Source organism: Oratosquilla oratoria, chromosome 8 (genome assembly GCF_046742065.1).
Source record: "Oratosquilla oratoria isolate Oo_2021 chromosome 8, ASM4674206v1, whole genome shotgun sequence".
Classification (NCBI taxonomy): domain Eukaryota; kingdom Metazoa; phylum Arthropoda; class Malacostraca; order Stomatopoda; family Squillidae; genus Oratosquilla; species Oratosquilla oratoria.
The window spans coordinates 13,955,073-13,978,746 of record NC_134784.1 but is presented as its reverse complement, the minus strand read 5'-3'; the positions used below and the strand labels follow the sequence as shown (position 1 = coordinate 13,978,746).

The 23,674-nt window shown below is 39.4% G+C and overlaps 2 protein-coding genes across 3 annotated transcripts in view; both read left to right on the top strand.

Annotated features, from left to right (window-relative positions):
- Positions 1-10,749, top strand: part of LOC143027584 (uncharacterized) — an 82,715-nt gene extending 71,966 nt beyond the window's left edge. For both annotated transcript variants that reach the window (XM_076188916.1, XM_076188917.1), the window contains exons 12-13: positions 23-171; positions 3,308-10,749. In XM_076188916.1, coding sequence (XP_076045031.1) covers positions 23-171; positions 3,308-4,181 — 1,023 coding nt within the window. In that variant the 3' untranslated portion in view covers positions 4,182-10,749. The remainder of the gene's footprint in view (positions 1-22; positions 172-3,307) is intronic.
- LOC143027305 (uncharacterized) overlaps positions 9,706-23,674 on the top strand; it is a 45,818-nt gene continuing 31,849 nt past the window's right edge. The window contains exon 1 of the mRNA XM_076188574.1: positions 9,706-9,797. Within this exon, the coding sequence (XP_076044689.1) occupies positions 9,706-9,797 (92 nt within the window). The remainder of the gene's footprint in view (positions 9,798-23,674) is intronic.

The following is a 23,674-nucleotide window of genomic DNA, read 5'->3' as shown; positions in this document are numbered from 1 at the left end:
AGAACCAGTATTTGTTTTTCAGGCCATGCTGTCATCGCTGGGTGAGAACATAGAAATAGTTGTTGAAATTGTTACATCACATGTGTTCTTGTCACCTTGTATGGTTCATCCAACTCCAAGTTTAGCAAATCAGCCTGAGGCTTGGTATGCTGCACAACAGCAACGTCTTAGGTAAGGGAAATGTCTCATTTCAATTTACATTGTCTTTTAATTTACTTCCAAATTCATGTTAATGTGATTAAAGCTTTACAGAAATTATGAATACAGTATGCTAGAAAGTCCTACAAGACTGGGAAGTTAAAGAAAAAAATGAAATTATATACATGGTAGAAAGGGGGTGGAAAGGGGGTTGGGAGATAGGGTTGATGAAAGAGTATTAGGATGGTTTGGACACATGGAAAGAATGAGTGAAGAAAGACTAGTAAAAGAGGTATGGAAGGCAGATGTGGAGGGAGTGAACATGAAGGGACGTCCTAGGATGAGGTGGATGGATGGGGTGAATGGGGCTTTGGGGAAGAGGGGAATGTCTGTTGAGGAAGGATGGGAGAGGACAGAAGATAGGGGTGAATGGAGAATGGTTGTATATGGATGATGTTGTGATGCATGTGGTGGAATGGGTGGGGGGATGGGGGGTGAGGTAGTATGTGTGAGCAAATTTTGACGCAGCCCGAAGGGATTTCTCCCCGTCTTCTCCTTTATGCATGGGGGGACGGAGCTGAAGTAGCCTTGCTGTGGATGTGCTGTGTCTTGCGACACTGCTTCTGACCCAGGGCAGTGGACAAGGTGCAGGGATGACCCGTCATCCAGGTGCTAAGATCAGAGGGAGGGTGGAGGGGTGTGGAGTGTATTCAGGGATGGAATGGGTGGGAATGATTTTATGCCTTTTCCTTTTTGGCTACCTCCCTTGTAAGGGGGAAAAAGCCTTGGTATATGTATGTATGTATTTTTATTATTATTGAGCTGCTAAATGTGAAGGAGGATAGGGAGGGAAAGGTAGTTGCAGTGGGAAATGCTAAGAAAATGACTGATGAGTGAGGATGAGGAAAATGGAGGAGAAATAAGGAAGGATGAAGTGAAGACAGTTGTTAAAATGATGAGAGCAGGTAAGGCACCTGGTCTGGATGGATGTCATGCAGAATATCTAAAAAAAGTAGGTACAGTGATGGTGGACTGGCTGGTGAGGTTATTTAATGTTTGTTTAAAAGAGAGTAGAGTGCTGGAGGAGTGCCTGTATAGTTCCACTGTACAAGGAAAAAGGGGACAAGTGTGATTGTAGTAGTTTCAGAGGGATTAGGTTGTTAAGTGTAATTGGGAAGGCTTATGGGAGGATCTTGATTGAGAGGATTAGGAGAGGAAAAGAGGGAGTAATTGGTGAGGAACAGTGTGGTAGAGGTTGCATAGATCAGATTTTTGTGGTAAGACAGATATGTGAAAAAGCTATAGGAAAAGGTAAGGATGTTTTTTGGGCTTTTTTGGATCTGGAAAAGGCTTATGACAGGGTAGACAGGAAGGCACTGTGGGAGATATAGCAGATATACAGAATAGGAGGAAAGCTTTTAGAAGCTGTCAAGAGTTTTTACAAGAGTAGTAGAGCATGTGTCAGGATTAGAAATGGAGAGAGTGAGTGGTTCGAGGTAAAGGTGGGACTTCATCAGGGATGTGTTATGTCACCCTGGCTGTTCAATTTATACATGATTGGGGTGGTGCGAGAGGTGAATGCAAGGGTAGTGGGTCAGGGATTAGATGGATAAAGAAAATTGAGAAAAATGGGAGGTAAGCCAGCTGTTGTTTGTGGACTACACTGTGCTTGTAGCAGGATCAGAGGAGGGATTGAGGAGGTTAGTGACAGAGTATGGGAAAGTGTGTGAAAGAAGAAAGTTGAAGATAAATGTGGGTAAAAGTAAGGTGATGAGATGTACAAGGGGAGAAAGTGGCAACAGACTGGAAGTGAGTATTAAGGGAGAGAGACTGGAGGAAGTGGATAGTTTTAGATACTTGGGTGCGAATGTGGCAGGAAAGGGAGGAGTGGAGGTAGAGTGTTGTAGATTGAGAGAAGCAAGTAAATGCCTTGGTGGATTAAAAAGTGTAATGAGAAATAGACATTTGGGAATGGATGCTAAGAGGAGATTGTATGAAGGAGTGATTGTACCAACAGCACTGTATGGGGCAGAAACATGGAACATAAGAGAGGAAGAGAGGAGTTTGAATGTGTTTTAGATGAGGTGTCTGAGAAGTGATAGGGGTTACTAGGCAGGATAGAGTGAGAAATGAGGTGAGGAGGAGAATGGAGGTGGAAAGGGAGTTGGGAGATGGGTGGATGAAAGAGTATTGGGATGGTTTGGATACATGAAAAGAATAAGTGAAGAAAGACTAGTAAAAGAGGTGTGGAAGGCAGAGGTGGAAGGAGTGAACATGAGGGGGCGACCTAGGATTAAATGGATGGATGTTGGGGATGTTGGGGAAGAGAGGAATGTCTGTTGAGGAAGGGAGAATGGTTGTATATGGATGATGCTGTGATGCATGAGGTGGAATGGGTGGGGGATGGGGGGTGAGGAAGTATGTGTGAGAAAAATTTGACGCAGCCTGGAGAGATTTCTCCCCATCTTCTCCTTTTCTGCATAAGGGGATGGAGAGGGGGGGGTCTCCAATTTAATGAAGCGTCCTTGCTGTGGATGTGCTGTGTCTTGTGACACTGGTTCTGACCTAGGGCAGTGGACCAGATGCAGGGATAACCCGTCATCCAGGAGGTGCCAAGATAAGAGGGAGGGAAGAGGGTGGAGGGGAGTGGAGTGTGATAGGGATGGAATGGGTGGGAGTGGTTTTTATGCCTTTGTTTTTTGGCTACCTCCCTTTTAAGGGGGGAAAAAAACTTTGGTATATGTATGTATGTATGTATTATTATTGTTATTATAGCTTTTGATGTAGCCACTGAAGGAGCAAATATGTGCCACTTGATATCCTGCAAGAAGTCAGCTCATTGATTTTAGTTAAATTTGTTGAAACTGTTGATTCTTCTCCACCTATTGTTGTTTCTTAGAATCTGAGAGGCATGGGTTTGGGACTCAAAAGTGGTGTCATTTCCTATACATGTCTCACCCCCCACACTCGCTCTCTTTACTTCTTTCCAAAACGTAGCCCCCATTCTTATCAAAACTCTGTTATACTCCTCTTCCACTTTACACCCACTCACCCCCATTGTATGCATAGGCTTATATTAGTCAGTCACCCAGCATTGTATCCTAGTTATGTGATGTTGATGACCCCTGGCATGTACTGGTTAATTGTGTTCTTGTTTTCTTTTTTGCAGATGGCTGCAGGATCAGCTGCGACGACTTTGTCTTCATGGATGGAAATACAGCCAGCTACCCCAGACAAGTGTGGAACCTTCTAATCCATCCAGTACCAATAAGGGCCTGTATGAGACAAGGAAAAAAGGAAGAGGAGGCTTACAGTGGCATAGTCAACCCACAACACCAGTCAGGCAAAAAACTAATTGCTTGTCTGATTTATCAATTATTGACCAGTCAGATTCTTCTAAAAGCACTCCACTTAAAAGTTCATCCTTTGCTAATTCTCCTGTAAAGTCTCAGAAGAGTTCTACAAGTGATCAAAGCAGACAGGTAAGGGAAACAGTTGAACCAGAGCCTTCATCTTCAGCCATACAAATTTCCAGTAGCAAGAAACCAAAATTGCTTTCACACGAGAGTAAATTTATGGGGAAATACAGGTCCACAGACCAACCAACAAACTCATCTCAAAGTAGGATGGAAAGTTTAAGAAATAATAATTCAAAGTTACTCTCAGAAGCTGAATGGAAAGTTGTAGAACAGCAGCATTCTCTTACTATTGCTAAATGCCAGCAGTATCGCACTGTTCTTTCTGCCTTGAATCAGGATATTCAGTCACATTCAATGTCCTGCAGCCTTCCATCCTCTTTAATCACAACACCAGAGAAGTTCAGCAGCCTAGCTTCAGTTAGTGAAGCAGTCCCTGTTAAGAAAAATGGAAATAAAAATTGTGTTAGTAAAAAGACTATTGAGGAAAATGAAGACATAGATGAAAAGGATGTTGATACTAAAATAAGTGAAGAGGTTGATGAAGAGGAGAAGGACATTGATACTGTGGAAGATATTGTGATGGAAGGAGATGTTTTGACTGTGTTACTGAATGAATCTAAATGAATGAAAAGCTGTATGCTGAACTCAAGCTTTAAATGTTTACTGGGCAGGGGTATAGGTTATTTATGGAATTAAATCTTAAGTACAATGCCATACTGAAATGCATTCTAATCACTTGCCACAAGCTAAGGAATAGCTTTTAATTTTGTGCCCTTTTTACCCAGATGTGTGTTTTGAATAATTCCATCTGATTTTTTCCTTGTATTTATTTATGTATTTATTTTTGTATCTTGATTTTACACATTGATATTGAAAAAACATTCCTAATTACATAGCACATATTGTTCTTGTTGATGCATTATCTACAGTTGATATGAAATAAACACAAGAAAAAAAATATTGTAATGTTGATATTTATTTAGTGTAGATAAGACAGTACATGTGTTGCCCAATCTTCCCAGGGTGAAATTACTGTAGTATGAAAAACATCCAGATGCTAGTTTTAGGATTACATTCTCTAGGAATTTTTCCATATATTCCTCATTATGGGTAACAAGTCCTTTTGACAGTCCTTGCAGATTATCTGTTGCAGTTTTTTCACTCTTCAGAAAGAAGTTATATAGATAGAAAGTGCATTTTTTGAGAGATTTAGATAGGTGAAAATAAGTTTAATTTTTTTCATGAATACTATGAAATATCTAACCAAGTTTTGATACAAGTGGGTTGTCATCATTCCATGAAGAATCATATTTTTGTGGTCTTTTAAAAGATGTAGATATTTTGGAAATAGCTTACACTGGTGATAGCCATTGCATTTTATGTATATGTTGGAATGACATACCTGTTGATTTTTTTTTAGATAAAGTTCTCATAAGGGCACATTTTGTGTACACCTTGAGTATATATGAATGGTTTGTGTATTGCTACGGAAGTTAAATATGCCTAAGTGTTGAGAACTCTGGAAAGGTCATGTGACTTGACAGAGTGCCAATAATAGAGTAATGAAATCCTCTGATCACGAAAATAGCATGTAGGTTCAATTAGTATATTCACATTCTTTCACCAAGTAATGTATAACCAGAGCTGGGCACATTACTGATGGACAGGTAATGTGTTATCGCCGGACAGGTAGTACATTACCAAAAAATCTAGGGTGCATTTCCGTCATTGTGTTACCAATTTTAATTTCCTTAGAGCGGTCCATGTTACTGCATGTGTATGTATATACACATACACAGTATGCACATGCATACATACATATACCAAAGGCGCAGATATTTGGTAACACTACCTGTCCAGTGATAACATGCCCAGCTCTGTGTATAACTAAGATGACTTGGAAAGAGTAATGGATTCCTATAAATCTATTAACATCACCTCTGCATATTAGGGTCTTTCTTGGTACAAGTGCAATGTTGCATACATGAAAAGTCAGTGTACCAAAATAGCTAGGACATGTTTTTTGCATTTATTCATAATTCATTAATACCAGTGACCACTGTAAAGAATTTGTTGTTGGCAATGTTAGACATTTATTAAGCAGAGGGGAAGTTCTTGGACTGGAATGGGTAATTTAGACATTGTATTATTCTGCATGAGGGGAAGGAGAGTGGGGGGTTGCCAATTTAATGAATTGACCTTGCCCTGGATGTACTGTGTCTTGTGACACTGCTTCTGACCCAGGGCAGTGGGTGAGATGCAGGGATGACCCATCATCCAGGAGGTGTCAAGATAAGAGGGAGGGAATAGGGTGGAGGAGAGTGGAGTGTGATAGGGATGGAATGGGTGGGAGTGGTTTTTATGCCTTTGTTTTTTGGCTACCTCCCTTATAAGGAAGAAAAAAAGCCTTTGGTATATGTATGTAAGTATGTATTATTTTATTATTGTATTGTATTATAGGAAAAGGTAAGGATGTTTTTTTGGTCTTTTATGGGTCTGGAAAAGGCTTATGACAGGGTAGACAGGAAGGCACTCTGGGAGGTATTGCAGATATATGGGATAGGAGGAAAGCTGTTAATAGCAGTCAAGAATTTTTATGAGAGTAATAGTGTGTGTTGGATTAGAAATGGAGAGAGTGAGTGGTTTGAGGTAAAGGTGGGACTTTGTCAGAGATGTGTTATGTCGCCCTGGCTGTTTAATTTATATATGGATGGGGTGGTGTGAGAGGTAAATGCAAGGGTGGTGGATCAGGGATTGGAGATGGTTAAAGAGAGTGGAGAAAAGTGGGAGATAAGCCAGCTGTTGTTTGCTGACAACACTGCTTATAGCAGGATCAGAGGAGGGATTGAGGAAGTTAGTGACAGAGTATGGGAAAGTGTGTGAAAAAAGGAAGTTGAAGATAAATATGGGTAAAAGTAAGGTGATGAAATGTACAAGGGGAGAAAGTGGCAGCAGACTGAAAGTGAGCATTAAGGGAGAGAGACTGGAGGAAGTGGATAGTTTTAGATACTTGGGTGTGAATGTGGCAGGAAAGGAGTGGAGGTGGAGGTAGAATGTAGATTGAGAGAAGCAAGTAAATGCCTTGGTGGATTAAAAAGTGTAATGAGAAATAGACATTTGGGAATAGATGCTAAAAGGAGATTGTATGAAAGAGTGATTGTGTTGACAACACTACAGGGCAGAAACATGAAATATAAGAGAGGAAGAGAGAATTTTAAATGTGTTTGAGGTGAGGTACCTGAGGAGTATGATAGGGGTTACTAGGCTGGATAGAGTGAGAAATGAGGAGGTGAGGAGGAGAATGGAGGTGGAAATGGAGTTGGGATATAGGGTTGATGAAAGAATATTGGGATGGTTTGGACACATGGAAAGGAGTGAAGAAAGACTAGTAAAAGAGGTGTGGAAGGCAGAGGTGGAAGGAATGAACATGAGGGGTCAACCTAGGATGAGATGGATGGATAGGGTAAAAGGGGCAATGGGAAAGAGGGGAATGTCTGTTGAGGAAGGATGGGAGAGGACTGAAGATAGGGGTGAATGGATAAAGGTTGTGTATGGATGATGCTGTGATTCATTAGGGGGAGTGGGTGGGGGATGGGGGGTGAGGAAGTATGTGTGAGAAATATATTGACATAGCCTGAAGGGATTTCTCCCCATCTCCTTTTCTGCATGAGGGGATGGAGAGGGGGGTCACCAATTTAATGAAGTGGCCTTACTGTGTATGTGCTGTGTCTTGCAACACTGCTTCTGACCCAGGGCATTGGGCGAGATGCAGGGATGATCTGACATCCAGGAGGTGCCAAGATAAGAGGGTTGAGGGGGAGTGGAGTATTTTAGGGATGGAATGGGTGAGAGTGGTTTTTATGCCCTTGTTTTTTGGCTACCTCCCTTATAAGGGGGAAAAGCCTTTGGTATATGTAAGTATGTATTATTTTTCATGGAAGTATGGATGCTCACTGGCCTAGTGGGTTCAAGTGTCACTACTTGTAACAGATGCCAAGGTGACAGCAGTATAACCTCTGCAATACAAGTCAAACACACATCAGGTTGCCGTATGTACGATAATGCATCACAATACGCGCATAAGAAATATAAAGTTACTGCAGTTATACTTGTTCTCTTCTGCTCTGATTAAATATAACGTCACAGAAAACATGATCAAATCTGTTCACAGAATATGGGGGTCACTCAGCTACAACTACAAAATAAATATAATTGGGAAGCTGATGCCAGCATCCTTGTATACCCAACTCATGGTTGATTATGCATACATAGGCATTGTTGTATTTAAAAGGTTAAACTTTGCCACCAGGAAGTTGGACCAAAGGTATGGTTCATTAAGTTCCATACTCGAAAGTTCTCTGTAAGGGTCACCATCTTAGCTTGATAGGGGGAGTTCATGACAGTAAATCAAATTGTGGGGATAAGCAAACTCAGATGTCAGCTTCTGGAGGCAAAATGCCAGAGGAATGGTGGTTAAGTCATACCAGAGACAGTATGTGATAATAGTAAGGGCATCCAGTCTTAAGTTTTTGATCTCTGATAAAGGTATTCATGCCTAGCCATTGCACAGTGTGGGTAGTAGGTGGAAAGTTTGAGAGGGAGAATTGTATTCTCTCTCAGCAATGACTCCACAGCTTTGGATCTTGCAGGAGACCCACAGCCATCAGGAATAGTGCAGAAGATTATTATATTCAAGCCGAGGGCTTCACCTTGGTTGAGTAATACCATTAGGCATAACACAGATTAAAACCTGTTAAGTATATATACTTGCTGGCTGAGTGGGTAAGAGCAACGCTACTTGCAATAGAGGTCAAGGTGACAGCAATTTGAACCCTGCTGGCTGTAAGTTTGACCAAGGGCATGGTTCATTAAATTTCACTCTACAAAGTCCTCTGTAAAGGGTACCATGCTGGCCTCCTGATAGGGGAAGTTTGTGATGTTAAACAGGATCATTAATAGGGTATGAAAGTTCTGGCTGGACTACATAGTATGGAAAGCTTTTACTACTTTTGTTTTCAATATATTATCATAGTTCATGTAGATTATTAAAAAAATCAAGATGAATTTTTGTCTTATTTTTGTAGTGTAAAGTTGTAATTGCTTTGAGCTTATTCTAAAAATAAATTCAGTATGAGTGATTGCATATACTTGTAATCAGAGGTCTTAATTCATGCAAAATGTTTTTGGTCATGACAAGATATGTTACAGGCAGACCTCACAGGAGTAGAAAATATGATTGACTGTGCATGGAAAAAAAATATAGGTTTAGATTGCAGGTTGATTTTAAGAAGGCACAGAATAGATGTAGAGATGTGGAAAATCAGTTTGTCTTTCATCGGTGTAGATGATGGATGTAAGAACGTGTAAGAACAAAGAAGAAGATAAGATGTAAGAACAATAATTATGGATGTAAGAAATGGCCTTGCTGTGGATGTACTGTGTCATGTTGCATTGCGTCTGACCCAGGGCAGTGGGTGGGATACAGGAATGACCAGCCATCCATGAGGAACTAAGATGAGAGGGCAGAAAGGGTGGTGGATGGGAGTGGGTACATGTCTTTTGACTTGGATATACCTTATAAGGGGGAAAAAGCCCTTGGTATATAGATAGATTGAAGATGAATTTGAGTTTAAAGTGAAGAAGAAATTGAAAAGACAGAAATTATGAATAGGATGGGAAAAGATTAATGAGTAAAGCCAAAGAGTAAGGAGTTGTGAAAATGTTTTTATATTGCCATATCAAAATGATTACAAGTAATTTGTAAGAAAGCCTCAAGAATTTGGATCATAGCACCTGAAATATGCTGAATGATGATAATTGTGGCCTTGAGTTTCACTAATTGGAAACTCAACCCCACAGCAGTTGGCAGCGAACCTAATACTGTAATCTGCATTATATAGGATGCCACTTGCTGAGTGGATTAGAGTATCATTACTTGTGGCAGAGGTTGAGATGATGTCACCAGTGAATTGGACCAAGGGCATGGTTTATTAAATTCTGTAAGGGACACTGTCCTAGTCTCCTGATAGGGGGAGTTCGTGATGATAAACTGAATCCTTATCATTAGTGTGGGACTGTTTCTCTATCACTTGTAGTAGGAGAGGAGCATTCAGCAGTTCTTATGTGAATAGGTTGAGGAAATATAAAGATGATAGAGAGAGGTCTTGGGTCTGGTCTGGAGGCCTTGGAGATCCACATTCAAATGGACATGAAGATGCTGATGGTTCTTGAAGATGGGCAGTAGGGCTATAATTCACTTTGGCATCTATCAACAACAAAAAGAGACTAATATCTGTCAGTCTATATACCAAGGGCCTCTACCCTCTTACAAGGGAGGTAGCTAATCAAGGCATGCACCCACTCCTGCCCATTCCACTCCCATTGTTTCCCTCTCATCTTAGCTCCTCGTTGATGATCCTTCATCCATGAAAAAAAAACTGATAACCATTTATAAACAATACATAAGAACCACCCTAGAATATGCCTCCACAGCATGGTTCCCAACAATTAGCAAATTAAACACAGTTTACAAACATTGCAGAATGGAGCACAAATCATAATTATTGGATGCACCAATACTAACCCCATAGGACACCTACATACAGAAATCAGAATCCTCCCAATAGAACATCATAATCAACACCCTTCATACTACATATTACAAGCACCAACAGAAAAACCAAAAACCAAAAACAAAAACACTAGCAGCATACTGCTTAAACATGTACCACAACCTATCACCCAGACCACATGGAAACACATTCACATCCAGATAACTAAAGAAGCCCTCCAAGACAGAACACTGAACGCATTACACCAACAACCCCCATATATAAGTCTCATAGAGAAAACTCTCACACACCAGACAGAATAGGCCTGCCCACAGATTTAATCTGCCCCAGGTTCCACCACCACCACACAAGACACAGAACACCTCATACCACTATATCCCACACTAACACTCCCCAGACAATAACAAAGTATCTCTTCTCTAAGTGACTTATGGTCCAGCCCAAAGGTTGTTTCCAGTTTCCTGTGAGCTGTGAGTTTTCTGCAAGAAAGACCAGGGGCAACAAATGTATTGATTGAATTAGCATTGGAAACTAATCACGAATTAGATTATCGTATTTTGTTTTACTATACATGTTTGTTTTTATTGTATTTTATGTATTTCATATACGTGTGTGTGCATGCGTGCGTGTGTGTGTGTATATATATATATATATATATATATATAAATATATATATATATATATATATATATATATATATATATATATATATATATATATATATATATATATATATATATATATAAGAAGCAGCCTTGCTGTGGATGTGCTGTGTCTTGTTACACTGCTTCTGCCCAGGGCAGTGGGCAAGATGCAGGGATGACCCATCATCCAGGAGGAGCCAAGATAAGTGGGAGAGAGGGGGAAGTGAATGGGGAGTATGTGGGGATTGAATGGGTGGGAATTGATTTTATGCCTTTGTTTTTTCGCTATCTCCCTTGTAAGGGGGAAATAGCCATTGGTATATTTATGTATGTGTATGTATATATATATATATATATATATATATATATATATTTATATATATATGTATATATATATATATATGTATATATATATATATATATATACACACACACACACATATCTACTGTATTTTTTCTTTCTTTTTCTTAATTATGAAAACCACAACTTGTACTTTTGACCATTTCACTTAAAATGATCATGAACTTACCAGTCATATCAGAGGTTATTGTCTTCTTCAGAATCCCTTTAGTCATTGAGTGAAATGAAATTTTCACCTTATAAGATGTGCAGAGGTCATTTTCTTTAATTATGAACTGAAGATCCCAGTATTGGGGAAAAGAAAGTTGTATGTGATCCTCTTCAGTGTGATAGGTATCTTGGGCCTGAAGAGGATCATAGTGATTGTAATATATGCATCTTCATACAACTTTCTTTTCTATGATAGTGGGATTTTAAGTTCCTCTTACCAATGTGTTGAACATTCAACTTGCTTTTATCTGTTTGTTCAGTGTGACACCAAGTGCAATTGTAGTGCATTCCATATTGTTTATCCTGGAAAGTTTAAAAGGATTCGTACTTTTATTAGAGGCAGCAAACTTAGAAATTTGTTTCAGAAGAACACTTTTCTACAGCCAATTTATAGATTTATATATCATCACATTTATGACTGTTTGATCTCATAAAGTTAGGTAGAATTGTAAAGCTTTCCATGACAGTGCCAGTGAATATATGACTTGAAATTTTTTGATTTTTGAAAATGTAGGTGTGTTTCTGGACTTTGATATCAATTTAATGTAATGTTTATTAACTTTTGTGGGGCAGCTATCAACAGCATGTATTTTACTCTGACCACTGCCAAGAGATTTCATTTCAGCAAAGGAAAACCTCCAGTGTCAAAGGGTAACTCCATTCATTAGCACATCTATGGCAGCTGTTGCCATCGCTTCAGGTGAAGGAAATGGAGCTTTCTAGTTTTATAAGATTAAAGTGAAGATGTATGTGAATTCACATAATGTCCGCCTAGAAACGAGATGTTTGAATAAAAGAAATTTGTCTTGTAGGTCTTTGCTTGTTGTTGATAGATAAACTGTACAATAGTTGTGGATACATCTCTGAAAAGAGACAGGTTGATTAAGAATTATAATGTAGAGTTAATAAGAAGTGATTGTTTTGGTTATATCTGCCTCAAGGAAGAAATGTTTGGTATTTGTTACTTGTAGAGTTTTTATGTAGGATTCGTAATATCAAGGGTTTTATGCATTAATGGTTTATATGATGAGTTTATATTAGAATGTGCAGGGTTTGTCTCAGCTTTTTGAGTCTTTTCAGGCTTTGTATTGATATGTCACTTCATACTTTTTGGGTTAGAAAATGAACTGTGTGGAAATAAGGTTATGCTAACTTTCAGTGATATAAGAAATAGTTTATACTGATTAGAGAATGTCCTAATCAAATTTTACTCTGGCTTCAAGATTAGATGTGAAGAGATGATGTGGAAATGAATTAACCCAAAGTAGTATGAAGTCAGATATTAAAGAATGTCAACATTTGAACAAAGAATCTGGTATCTGTTTTGTAGGTGTCAGCCAAGTTTATACATATCCCTCTTCCTACACAAGTCTTGCTATTTTCCAGCTGATTAAATGTTTTGTCTTTCTAAAGCTTGTCAGTTCTGAGCTCTTCAAAATTTCATCATTATATATCACTGGAAGCCTCTTTGAGATGTGGCATTATTCATCAGTGAACAGCCAAACAATCAGATGCAGAGAGAGGGGTTTCTTCATAAACTTTGATGATACCTCAAGATATGTTAAGGGTATATTGACATTTGCATTTCAACTTCCCGAATTTTCATGCAGGAACAAGGAAATTACTTTTAGATTATAAGATCTTAGTAAATAGTGAGAAGTGAAAGGTCTGAAAAAGTTCAAACCTTCAGTGTTTCCGTCCTAAAGGTCTGCCTTAAGTTTATGTCCAGATGTTTTTATATTTATTGAAGCTTACAATATTAAATAAGGTCTACCACTGCCCTGACACATCAGATGTTCACAAACACATGGTTGACACAACTTTCAGAATACAAGACATTTGTTCTTTCATACCACATTGATATGTGTGATAAAGAAATGTGCCACAACTTGAGCTTTGATCATGAGCTTTTAACCATGATGTAGCAAATAGAAATGTTTCACAGATGGTGAAATGATTGATGATGAATTGCAAAGTTGATATATACTATTATTTAGTGTATACATATTCATATGATGTTTGCATCCTAAAATCATACAAGCTGTAGTAGTGTTTAATGTTTTTATTTGTTGCATGTCATTAGGAATCAAATTTCCAAAAATTATGTTGTATATTGCTCAAAATGGTTTTTGCATGCGGTCAATGGGCATACAGTAATGTATCAGAAATTAATTTATATTGGTACTATACAAGATCCAGGCCTTGTTTACAAATTTATACAAGTGATATTCATTCAATCTATTCATGTTAAATGGTATTTAGTATCATTAAATTCAATTTGAATTATCAAAATATCCTTTGTGAATAGTAGATAACATTCTTCATTACCTGCTCTAAACCACCATGGTGAGGTACAGAGACTTCATCATCCCTCAGGGGGCCTCAATGGAGATCTATCTCAGTTGTGTCATTAATGGACAGAATAACTTCAAACATACTTACTGATGACAATTGTATGTAGTACGTATATCCAATGTTACTATTTTAAACATGATTTAGGTTTTTCATTGGATTTTATTATCTGCAGAAGAATGATCATCATGAAGCACATCTAACCATTCACTCATTTATATATCACCCCCCCCCCCAAATGTTTTTATTTGTAATGTGTTATCAGACATACCAACAGAAGTTTTGTGAGCAATTATGCTGTTCCCCTTGAATCTTGTCCTTTACCACTCCCTTAGTATCTACCTTTTATTTTCCTGTGCTCCCATGGTGGGTAAGTAAAAATGTCACCATTGTCTTCCCAAGTGTGTCATAGAATTGGGAGTGAGTGATTGGGAGTTTTTCCTGTGAAGAGTCAAGGCAAAAAAGGATTTGTAAGGAAGACTCCAACCAGAACCCAAGTGGGTCTTTGAATGTATGTGGATGTGGACCAAGTGAGAGAAGAAAAAAGAGGGTATTGGCACTATGTGAAAAGATGGATGTGTAAGCATAGGGTGAAACTAAACTGAAAAGGAGAGTTTGGTAGTGTGGTAGATAGTGTGTCAAGAATGGAAAAAGGATGAGGGAGGGAAGGAGTAATTTTAGTGGTTGGTAATGATATGTAGGTGGTTGATTGGAATGTATTACCATCAAAGATGATAAAGATCAAAATGAAAGTAGGTTGGAAGGCATTAGTGTTTATGTGCATCCCTAATAGCAAGAAAGGTAAAGAGGGAGAAGAGTTTGGAATAAATTGAATGTGTGTAAGGAGGGTTTTTGAAGGAATCTGAACTAGGGATCTAAATGCTAGAGTAGGGGATCAGTCAGTGGAGTAGTATGGAAGCATGGTGTGCCAGGAAAAATTTTATATTTGGGAGTCAGATGGCAGCAAGTGAAAGAGTAGATGTGGAGGTAAAATAATGATAGTAATTGTTGCCTCAAGTTTCACAAGTGGAAAACCTGCAGCCCCACAGTGGCTGGCAACAATCCTCTCAGATCATTCTGGGAAGAAGCTTTGATTGATTTATGAAATTTTTGCCTTGAAGGCCAAGTGCCAGAGCTAGTAGGAAGAAGCTTTGGACAGTTGTATTAGTGTGGGACTTCTGTTGTCACCGACTGAAAGTAGTTGGAGGGGACCATTGACTAGTCATCAGCTATGTGAAAAGGTATAAGAAATACAGTTGAAGTTTACAGAGAGGGATCCTGGGCATAGTTTAGAGAATGTCTTCTTGATAGAGGTGAGCGAGTTGATGGTTTTTGAAAGTGGGGAACTGCACCATCCATCTTTCAGGGCCACCACAATCAGGTACCCATCATTAGTCCCTGGAAGTGAATAATGGAGTAAGGAAATCAATTAAATATCTGGATGGAAAGAAGAATATTATGAGTGATAGGTATTTGGGGATGAACATAGAGAGGAGGTTTGAAGGAATGATTGTAACTATGTCATTGTATGGACAGAGACTTTGAGTGTAAGGGTAGCAGAGAGGAAGCAACTAAGTGTTAGAGAACTATGATAGATGTTGCAGGAATAGAGTGAGAAATGTGGAGGCGAGGCAGAAAATGGAAATGGGATGGGAATTGTCTGATAGGGTAGGACAAAGAGTACTGGAGTGGTTTGGGCACATGGAAAGAATGGATGAGGAAAGACTAACAAAGTGTATACAGAAAGTGGGTCAACTGTGCTCAAGAGGAAATTAGGAATGACATGGATGAATAGGTTTAATGGGGGTCTTTGAATTCACATGGAATGCCTGTTTAACAGGGGAAGAGAGAGTGCAAAAGATACAAGTGAATGGAGGGAGATTTTAAATGGAAGAAAGTATGACTCAGATTGAAAGGATGTTCTCAACTGCTTCACAGTTTATTTTAAATGGTTGAGGATGAGGTTTGTCATATGGTAGTCAGGCTCTGCTGTGGAAGACCTGTGTCTCACTGCACTGCTTTTGATTCAGGCAGCATGGTGGGGGAAAGAATAACCCTTCATCCTTGAAATGTTGAGATGAGAGAAGTGATTCAATGCACTTTATTTATGATGGGGGCGTGTGCCTTGACTTGACTACCCTTTCTATAAGGGCCTTTGGTGTATTGTTATTATTATCATCATAATTTTGTTTTCTTTTGTCTTCCACACAACCATGGATCCCACTGATCATCATCCTCACTCGTATGTTGAGATTTTGCTATTTTGTAGTAATGAAATTACATTATTTTTACACAGGAATATTTTTTCTGGTTGGCATTGAATGATGGATGTTGATATACAATATCAGATTAGTTGTTGAATGGTTTAGGAATACAGTTAATGGAAAATTAGTCACAGAACAATAAAAGTATAATCATTAGGGAAATACATTGAGTAGTGGGTAATGATCTTTATGTGTTTGTACCTCAGAACTTGAACATCGAAAAGGTTGAACATCTTGGAATCCAAAAATTTTTTTAAAGAAAAATTTGCCTCAAAACTCAAATTTGCTTGGTACTCAAACATAGACAAAGGCAGCTGCATCATAATACAGTACTTGAGTCTATACATATTATTTGGTAAAAAGATATTCTGAAAGGACCGTTTCCTTACCATTGAAATGAAATAAAAAAAAGGAAAAAAGTGTACTGTATCAGAAATTTCATGAACTCCAGGAACAAATTGTTTGAGTTCTTGGGGCCACTGTATATTTTTGCTTTGATGTTTACACGAGACTGATAAATGTGGGATGAACTGTCTTGTACATGTGCCTAAATTGTGTGAAGTATTTTGTGTCACATTGTGTTTTGCTTGTGAAAATCAGGGCAGCTTTTGCAGTTTGACAGGTTTGTTAATTATGTTGCCAAATGTTCATTTGCTTCTAGTCATGCTATAATAATAAAATGTAAATTTTTAGTTTCGTTTGGTATTTCTCCTGTACACTCTTGCATAGTGTTGGCAGTAAACTTGAGGAAATTGTAGGATTAAAACTGAACTCCGATTAGGCCACCATCTCACCCATAGGTCGAGGGGCCGTCAGGCCTCCTGTGGATTGCGCTTAGGCACCACTCAGGCCAAAGGTACGGGCACCAGAGGCGAAAATCGAAAAAATCAGAAAAAAAAACGCTCAAATTTGGCCCGTCGCCACGCACACACCCTTGGGTCTAGGATCCTCATGTCTACCTCGCAGTGCTCTGTGCATATCTCTCTCCCTCTGGGCTAAATTTGGACCCAAAAAAAATGTGGCATCTTTCCAAATTTTGGATTTTGCTCATCAACAGAGCCCCATAAATTGGGTAGCTGCTCTCACTATTGGCCCATCTTTTGGCACGCTTTTGCTAAGTTTCTCCCACAATAGATAGTGAACTATAGTGCCAGTGCAGGGCACTACAGTGTGAGTACAGAATACTACACTGCCAGCACAGTGCACAACAGTATAATTATAGTGCTACAACAGTGCACTACATTACTAGTACCATTGTTCTAGTAGTGTAGTGCATATTCTAAGTTTGCAGTGCATGTTCTAGTTTTGCAGTGCACTATTCTAGTACAGGTACTGCAGTGCACTGTACTGGCAATGTAGTGTCCTGCACCAGCACTGTACTACACTGCACTAGCAAGTTTAAGTATTAGGCGTTCAATGACTTTAGAAGGGGTGCAGAGAAGTGTGATTGGGCGGTGCAATGTTGGGATTGTTGGGTCTTTGTTCGGTTTTGGAATGGTGATTATTTTACCATGCTTCCAGATGTCGGGTATAGTGTTGTGTGAATAGCTGTAGTTTGCAATGTTTGTGAGTGCGTGTATACCTTGTGGTCCAATGTGTTTTAGGTGGATGTTGCTTATGTTATCAGGGCCACAGGCAGATGAGTGCTTGAGATTATGCATTATGAGTTTTGTCTGACTGTCTATGAAGGGTGTATAGTCTGAGTCTGTGGGAAGTCTTTCTTACGTCGAATGGTGCGTTGGTCGTCAGGGTGAGCTGTAAGATGGCTCGTCTGTGCAAAATGACGTATGAGTGCGTTTGCTTGTTGTCTGTTTGAGGGTAGATTATCTGTTGTTGTGATTATTGCTGCGTGAGAGCGTGTAGTGTTTGTGTTGGATAGTGTGATGCTGTTGAGTGTTTTGTACAATTTGCTGGTGTTTGTTTTGTGATCAAGTGTATTGATAAAGTTTTGCCAATTTTGTGTTTTTTGTTCATGTATTTTATTGGCAATCACAGTGTTTAGTGTTTGTATTTGGTCTGCTATGTTTTGAGGGATAGGTGTGGGGGTATCGTGTTTAAGTGTGTCACGTTGTCTGATGAGGCCTTGGATTTCTGGTGTGAAGTTGGGGTTGTGTGATTTTCTGTTGCCTCTAGGGATGTATCTCTTGTCTGCGTTTTGTATGATTGTATTAAAAGCGTGTACAGCATTGTTTATGTTTGTGATTGGTGTACTGTTAAGTGTTTCAAAATGTTGTTCTGTCTCTTCAGTAAAAGCTATACCCGACATCTGGAAGCATGGTAAAATAATCACCATTCCAAAACCGAACAAAGACCCAACAATCCCAACATCGCACCGCCCAATCACACTTCTCTGCACCCCTTCTAAAGTCATTGAACGCCTAATACTTAAACTTGTCACACCATATATTCCCCTTGCTGACTCACAACACGGTTTTAGGCCACTACACTCCACAAACACTCTTCTGACAAACCTCACACAAAGAATTTTATATGGCATCAATTCAGATAGGCCCCACCACAGAACACTTCTTATAACATTGGACATTAGTAAAGCTTTTGATGCTATCCCCCGCCACAACCTAACAAATAAAATATATAACACAGACATGCACAATAACACCAAAAGATGGCTGGCCAATTATCTGGCAGGCAGGAATGCTCATGTGTCATATAATGGCCAATCATCGCACATCAGAAACATTAAGAACGGAGTACCACAGGGCTCAGTTCTATCCCCCACATTATTTAATCTATACATGCATGACTTACCCACACCAGACACCTCAGAAATACAAATCTCTTCCTACGCAGACGACATAACAATCACATGCACACATCGTAACACAGACAAAGCTGCAGAAATAATCCAGCCTTACCTTGACACACTCAACACATGGTTCATCACAGACTCAAAATAGCTCCAACCAAATCTACAGCAACACTTCTCACCAACTGGACAAAAGAACACAAATACATACCTCATCTCTACATCAACAACACTCTAATACCACACACAAACACACCGAAAATTCTTGGTGTAACATACGATACATCCATGTCTTTCAAACAACACCTCACAAACATAAAAAACAAATGCACACCTAGACTTAACGCACTTAAGTCAATCACTGGAACAACATTTGGACAAAACAAAGAAACTAATATAACAATATACAAACAATGCATACGCTCAGTGATGAATTATGCGAGTCCTGCATGGGCTCCTAATCTCAGTGAGACACACCACAACACCCTTCAAATCATACAAAACAAAGCCCTAAAAACAATTACAGGCTGCACAAATACAACACCTACAGACCATTTACACCATGAAACAAAAGTCCTCAAAGTCAAGGACCACCTCGACATGAGAGGCACACAAACACTTGCTGCAGCCACCACAAACACATCACACCCGCTACACTACATAGCAGAACACCCACACACACCAAGAAACCCAAAGACCTTTATTACGCACAGATACTCTCTTCCTCCACAACCACCAAATACCAGCCTCCGGAAACATATTCATAATCATATCACTCACCGCTCCATTAACACACTGAAAGACAACACACTGCTGCATGCCAGACCCCCTGATATCCACCCTTCTGAATCCTCTCTCCCACGAAAGGACAGAGTCCACTTGGCCAGACTGCGATGCGGTCACCACCCAGCACTTCTAAGCTACCAGAAGAGGCTGGACGATCGTGTTATGAACAGCTGCCCAGGATGTAACACTTCACCCCATACCATACAACACATAATGGAAGACTGCATTATACACAATCATGCACGCAAACAACACAACATACACTCTATAAAGGATTTGTGGGAAAACCCAGTTTCGGCTGTGGCCTTCCTTGGGGAGACGGGACTGCTCTGACAGACAGTCTAGGGAACGACAACAACAACACCAACTGCACTAGCATTATAGTGCATAGTACTGGTATGTTAGTGCACTGAACTAGTACTGTAGTCCACTGTACTTGTAATGTGGTACAATACTGGTACTGTAGTGCAATGTACTGCACGGACTTGGCACTGTACTGCCAATGTAGTGCTCTGTAAAGCACTGTAGTGCAATGCAGTACTAGAACAGTGGACTACAGTACAATTACAGTATACTATAGTACCAGTAGAGTGCACTGCAGTGCCAGTATAGTGTACTGCAGTGTTAGTACAGTGCCCTACTGTGCCAGTGGAGTGCACTACAGTGCCAGAGGAAGTTACTAAGGTTGACTACAGTACAAGACCAGTGCACTGCTGTACTAGTACAATGCCCCACAATACTAGTAGGGTACTACAGTACTAGAACAGTACAGTACTGTGCTAGTACAATGCACTAGTGTGTACAGGACACTAAAGTACTAGTACAGGACACTAAAATAATAAAACAGTGCACTGCACTACGAAAACGGTGCACTGGAGTAGTAGGCCAGTGCATTGTAATACTAGTACAGTACACCACAGTACAAGTACTGTGCACTACAGTACTAGTATAGTGCATTACAATACTAGTATAGTGCATTACAATATTAGTATAGTGCAATACTATCCTAGTACAGAACCAGTGCAATGCAGGGCACGATGGTGTTAGTACAGTGCAAAACAGTACAAGTACAGTGGAATACATTAATAGTACAGTGCAATTCAGTGCTACACTATCACAGTGCACTACAAAAACAGTACAAGGCAATACAGTGCTAGTATACTGCAGTACCAGTACAGTGCACTACAATGACAGTACAGGGCACTACAGTGCTAGTATACTGCAGTACTAGTAGTACTAGTACAGTGCACTGCAAACCTAGAACAGTACAGGGCACTACAGAGCCAGTCCAGTGAACTGTACTAGCGTTGTAGTGCCTTGTGATAGCACTGTAGTGCACTGCACTATACTAGCACTAATGCAATGTGCTAGTATTGTATTGCACTGTACTAGTACTGTAGTCCTCTGTACTTGTAATGTAGTGCACTCTACTAGTAGCACAGTACACTGCTGTGCTCTATACTGGTACTGTACTTGCACTGTACTAGATTTGTAGTACACTGTACTTGTACTGCAGTGCACTGTTCCAGTGCAGTGTTCTAGTACAGCAGTGCACATTATTGGTACTGTAATGTCCCGCACTAGTACTGTAGTGCACTATACTAGGACTGCATTACACTTACACTGTTATGGCACTGCAGTACACTGTAATATTACTGCAATACACTGTTCTGACACTAGTGCGCATTTTGGTATTGTAGTGCACTGTTCTGGCTGCAGTCCAGTAAACTGGCACTGCAGTGCACTCTACTGGCACCATACTGCAGTACACTGGACTTGTACTGCAGTGCACTGTTCTTGTACTGCAGTGCACTGTTCTAGTACTGTAGTGCCCTATACTTGTATTGTAATGTCCTGTATTTGAACTGTAATTCCCTGTATTAGCTCTGTAATTCACTGTACTACCCCTGGAGTGCACTTCACTAGCAAAGTAGTGCCAGTATAGTGTACTACAGTGCCAGCAGAGTGCACTACAGTGCCAGTAATGTGTACTGCACTGCAGTACCAGAACAGTGCATAACAGTGGTAGTAATGTGGACTCCGATGCCAGTAAAATGCACTACAGTGCCAGTGTAGTATACTATATTGGCAGTACAGGGCACTAAATTGCCAGTACAGGGCATTACAGTGCCAGTACAGCGCACTACAGTGTTAGTTCAGTACCAGTAAAGGGCAGTACAGTGCACTGCACTACCAGTACAATGCACTGCCGTACTAAAATTGTGCACTGGAATACTAGTACAGTGGACTACAGTATTAATACAGTGCATTGCAGTCAGAACAGTGCACTATAGTACCAAAGCAGTGTTTTGTAGTGCCATAATCGTGCATTCCAGTGTCATTACATTGCACTACAGTGTTAGTGCACCACAGTACTACTACATTTCAATACAGTACTTGTACTACTACTGAACTAGTACTGTACTAGTATTTTACTAGTATTGTGTGGAGATGTGTCTCGAAAGAGAGTTGATGATAGCAAATACAGTGTTTAGTAAGAAAATCAAGCATACACATTACAAAGGATTACATAGGCGGAGCATGCCGACAGGAGACCTTTTGATCCATATCTAGGTCGGATGCGAAAAAAAAAATCATATTAATAATAAAATAATAAATAAAAACTATGATAATGTAAATAACAAATAAAATACATAAATAAATGCATAGGTATAGTTAAATAATAAACAGGTAAACAGTAAATAATAATAAATTGACATATAACTAATAATAAATAAAAATTAGACAGACAAATGATAACAAAACAAAAACAAATAATATAAGATAAATTATAATCATTACAGCATCTTACTTAGGTATTTATCTAAATGATTCTTAAAGCTTCGAACTGAACTACATTGCACTACCTGTGCAGGAAGTTTATTCCATTCATTAACTACACGGTTGGCAAAGTTGTTTCTACCTACTTCCAAATTGAATCTATTTCCGGACAGTTTGAGACCATTGTTTCTCGTCTGATTCTCATTCAATGTAAAAATTTGGTCACTTTTGATGTCAATTCCCTTTAAAATTTTAAAGACCTGTATCAAGTCACCTCTGAGTCTACGCTTTTTTAGGGAAAACAGATTCATATGTTTTAGTCGATTTTCGTATGATTTATTTTTGATATTTGGAATCAGTTTTGTGGCTCGACGTACTTTTTCCAGTCTGTCAATGTCTTTAATGAGATTCGGTGACCATACGGAAACAGCATATTCCAAATGTGGACGAACTAACGATTTATATAGCTTGTTAATGAGTGATGGACTTTTGAAATCAAAAGATCGCGCAATCAGTCCTAGAATCTTATTTGCATTCTCAGAGGCTGAAATACACTGCTTGGATGATTTGAGGTCGTTACTGATAATTACGCCGAGATCTTTTTCACTATACACTTTTGTTAACGAATTTCCAAATAACTTGTAATCGTACTTACTGTTATTTTTACCTATGTGCATTACCTTGCATTTACTTGTGTTAAATTTCATTGGCCACTTTTCAGACCATTGCTGTAATTGATCTAAATCTTCTTGAATATCTAATTGGTTTGAGTGATCATTTGCCACTCCGCACAGTTTTGTATCATCAGCAAATTTGGAAACAGTAGATTTTAGTCCATGGTCTATATCATTTATATATACTATGAATAGAAGTGGCCCAAGAACGGAACCCTGAGGAACTCCACTTGCAACACTTTTCCATCCAGAAGTTTTTCCATTTAAAACAACTCTCTGTTTTCGACCCTTCAACCAATTACTAGTCCAACCTAATAGGCTACCACTTATTCCATGCAAAGCTAATTTAGTAAGTAGTCTTTCGTGTGGGACGGTATCAAAAGCTTTTGCATACATGGGAGAGGGTGGTTGATGGAAGGGTGGTAGATAAAGCGATGGACTATAAAGTGGTAACCAGGAGTATAGTAGGAAGAGTTAAGAATGTACATGTTCTAAGGGGAGAGACTGGGGGAATATCAGATCATTTTCTGGTGGAAGGTAAGTTGAGAGTGGAGGATAGGTGGAGAAAAAGGAAAAGGGCAGAAGGTAGGGAGGTACTTAGAGTGAACTGCTTAAACGAAAAAGAAAAGGAAGAATATAAGAAGAAACTGAGAGAGGAGTGGGAGGGAGTGAAAGGACAGAATAGAACTAGGATTGGAGGAATGGA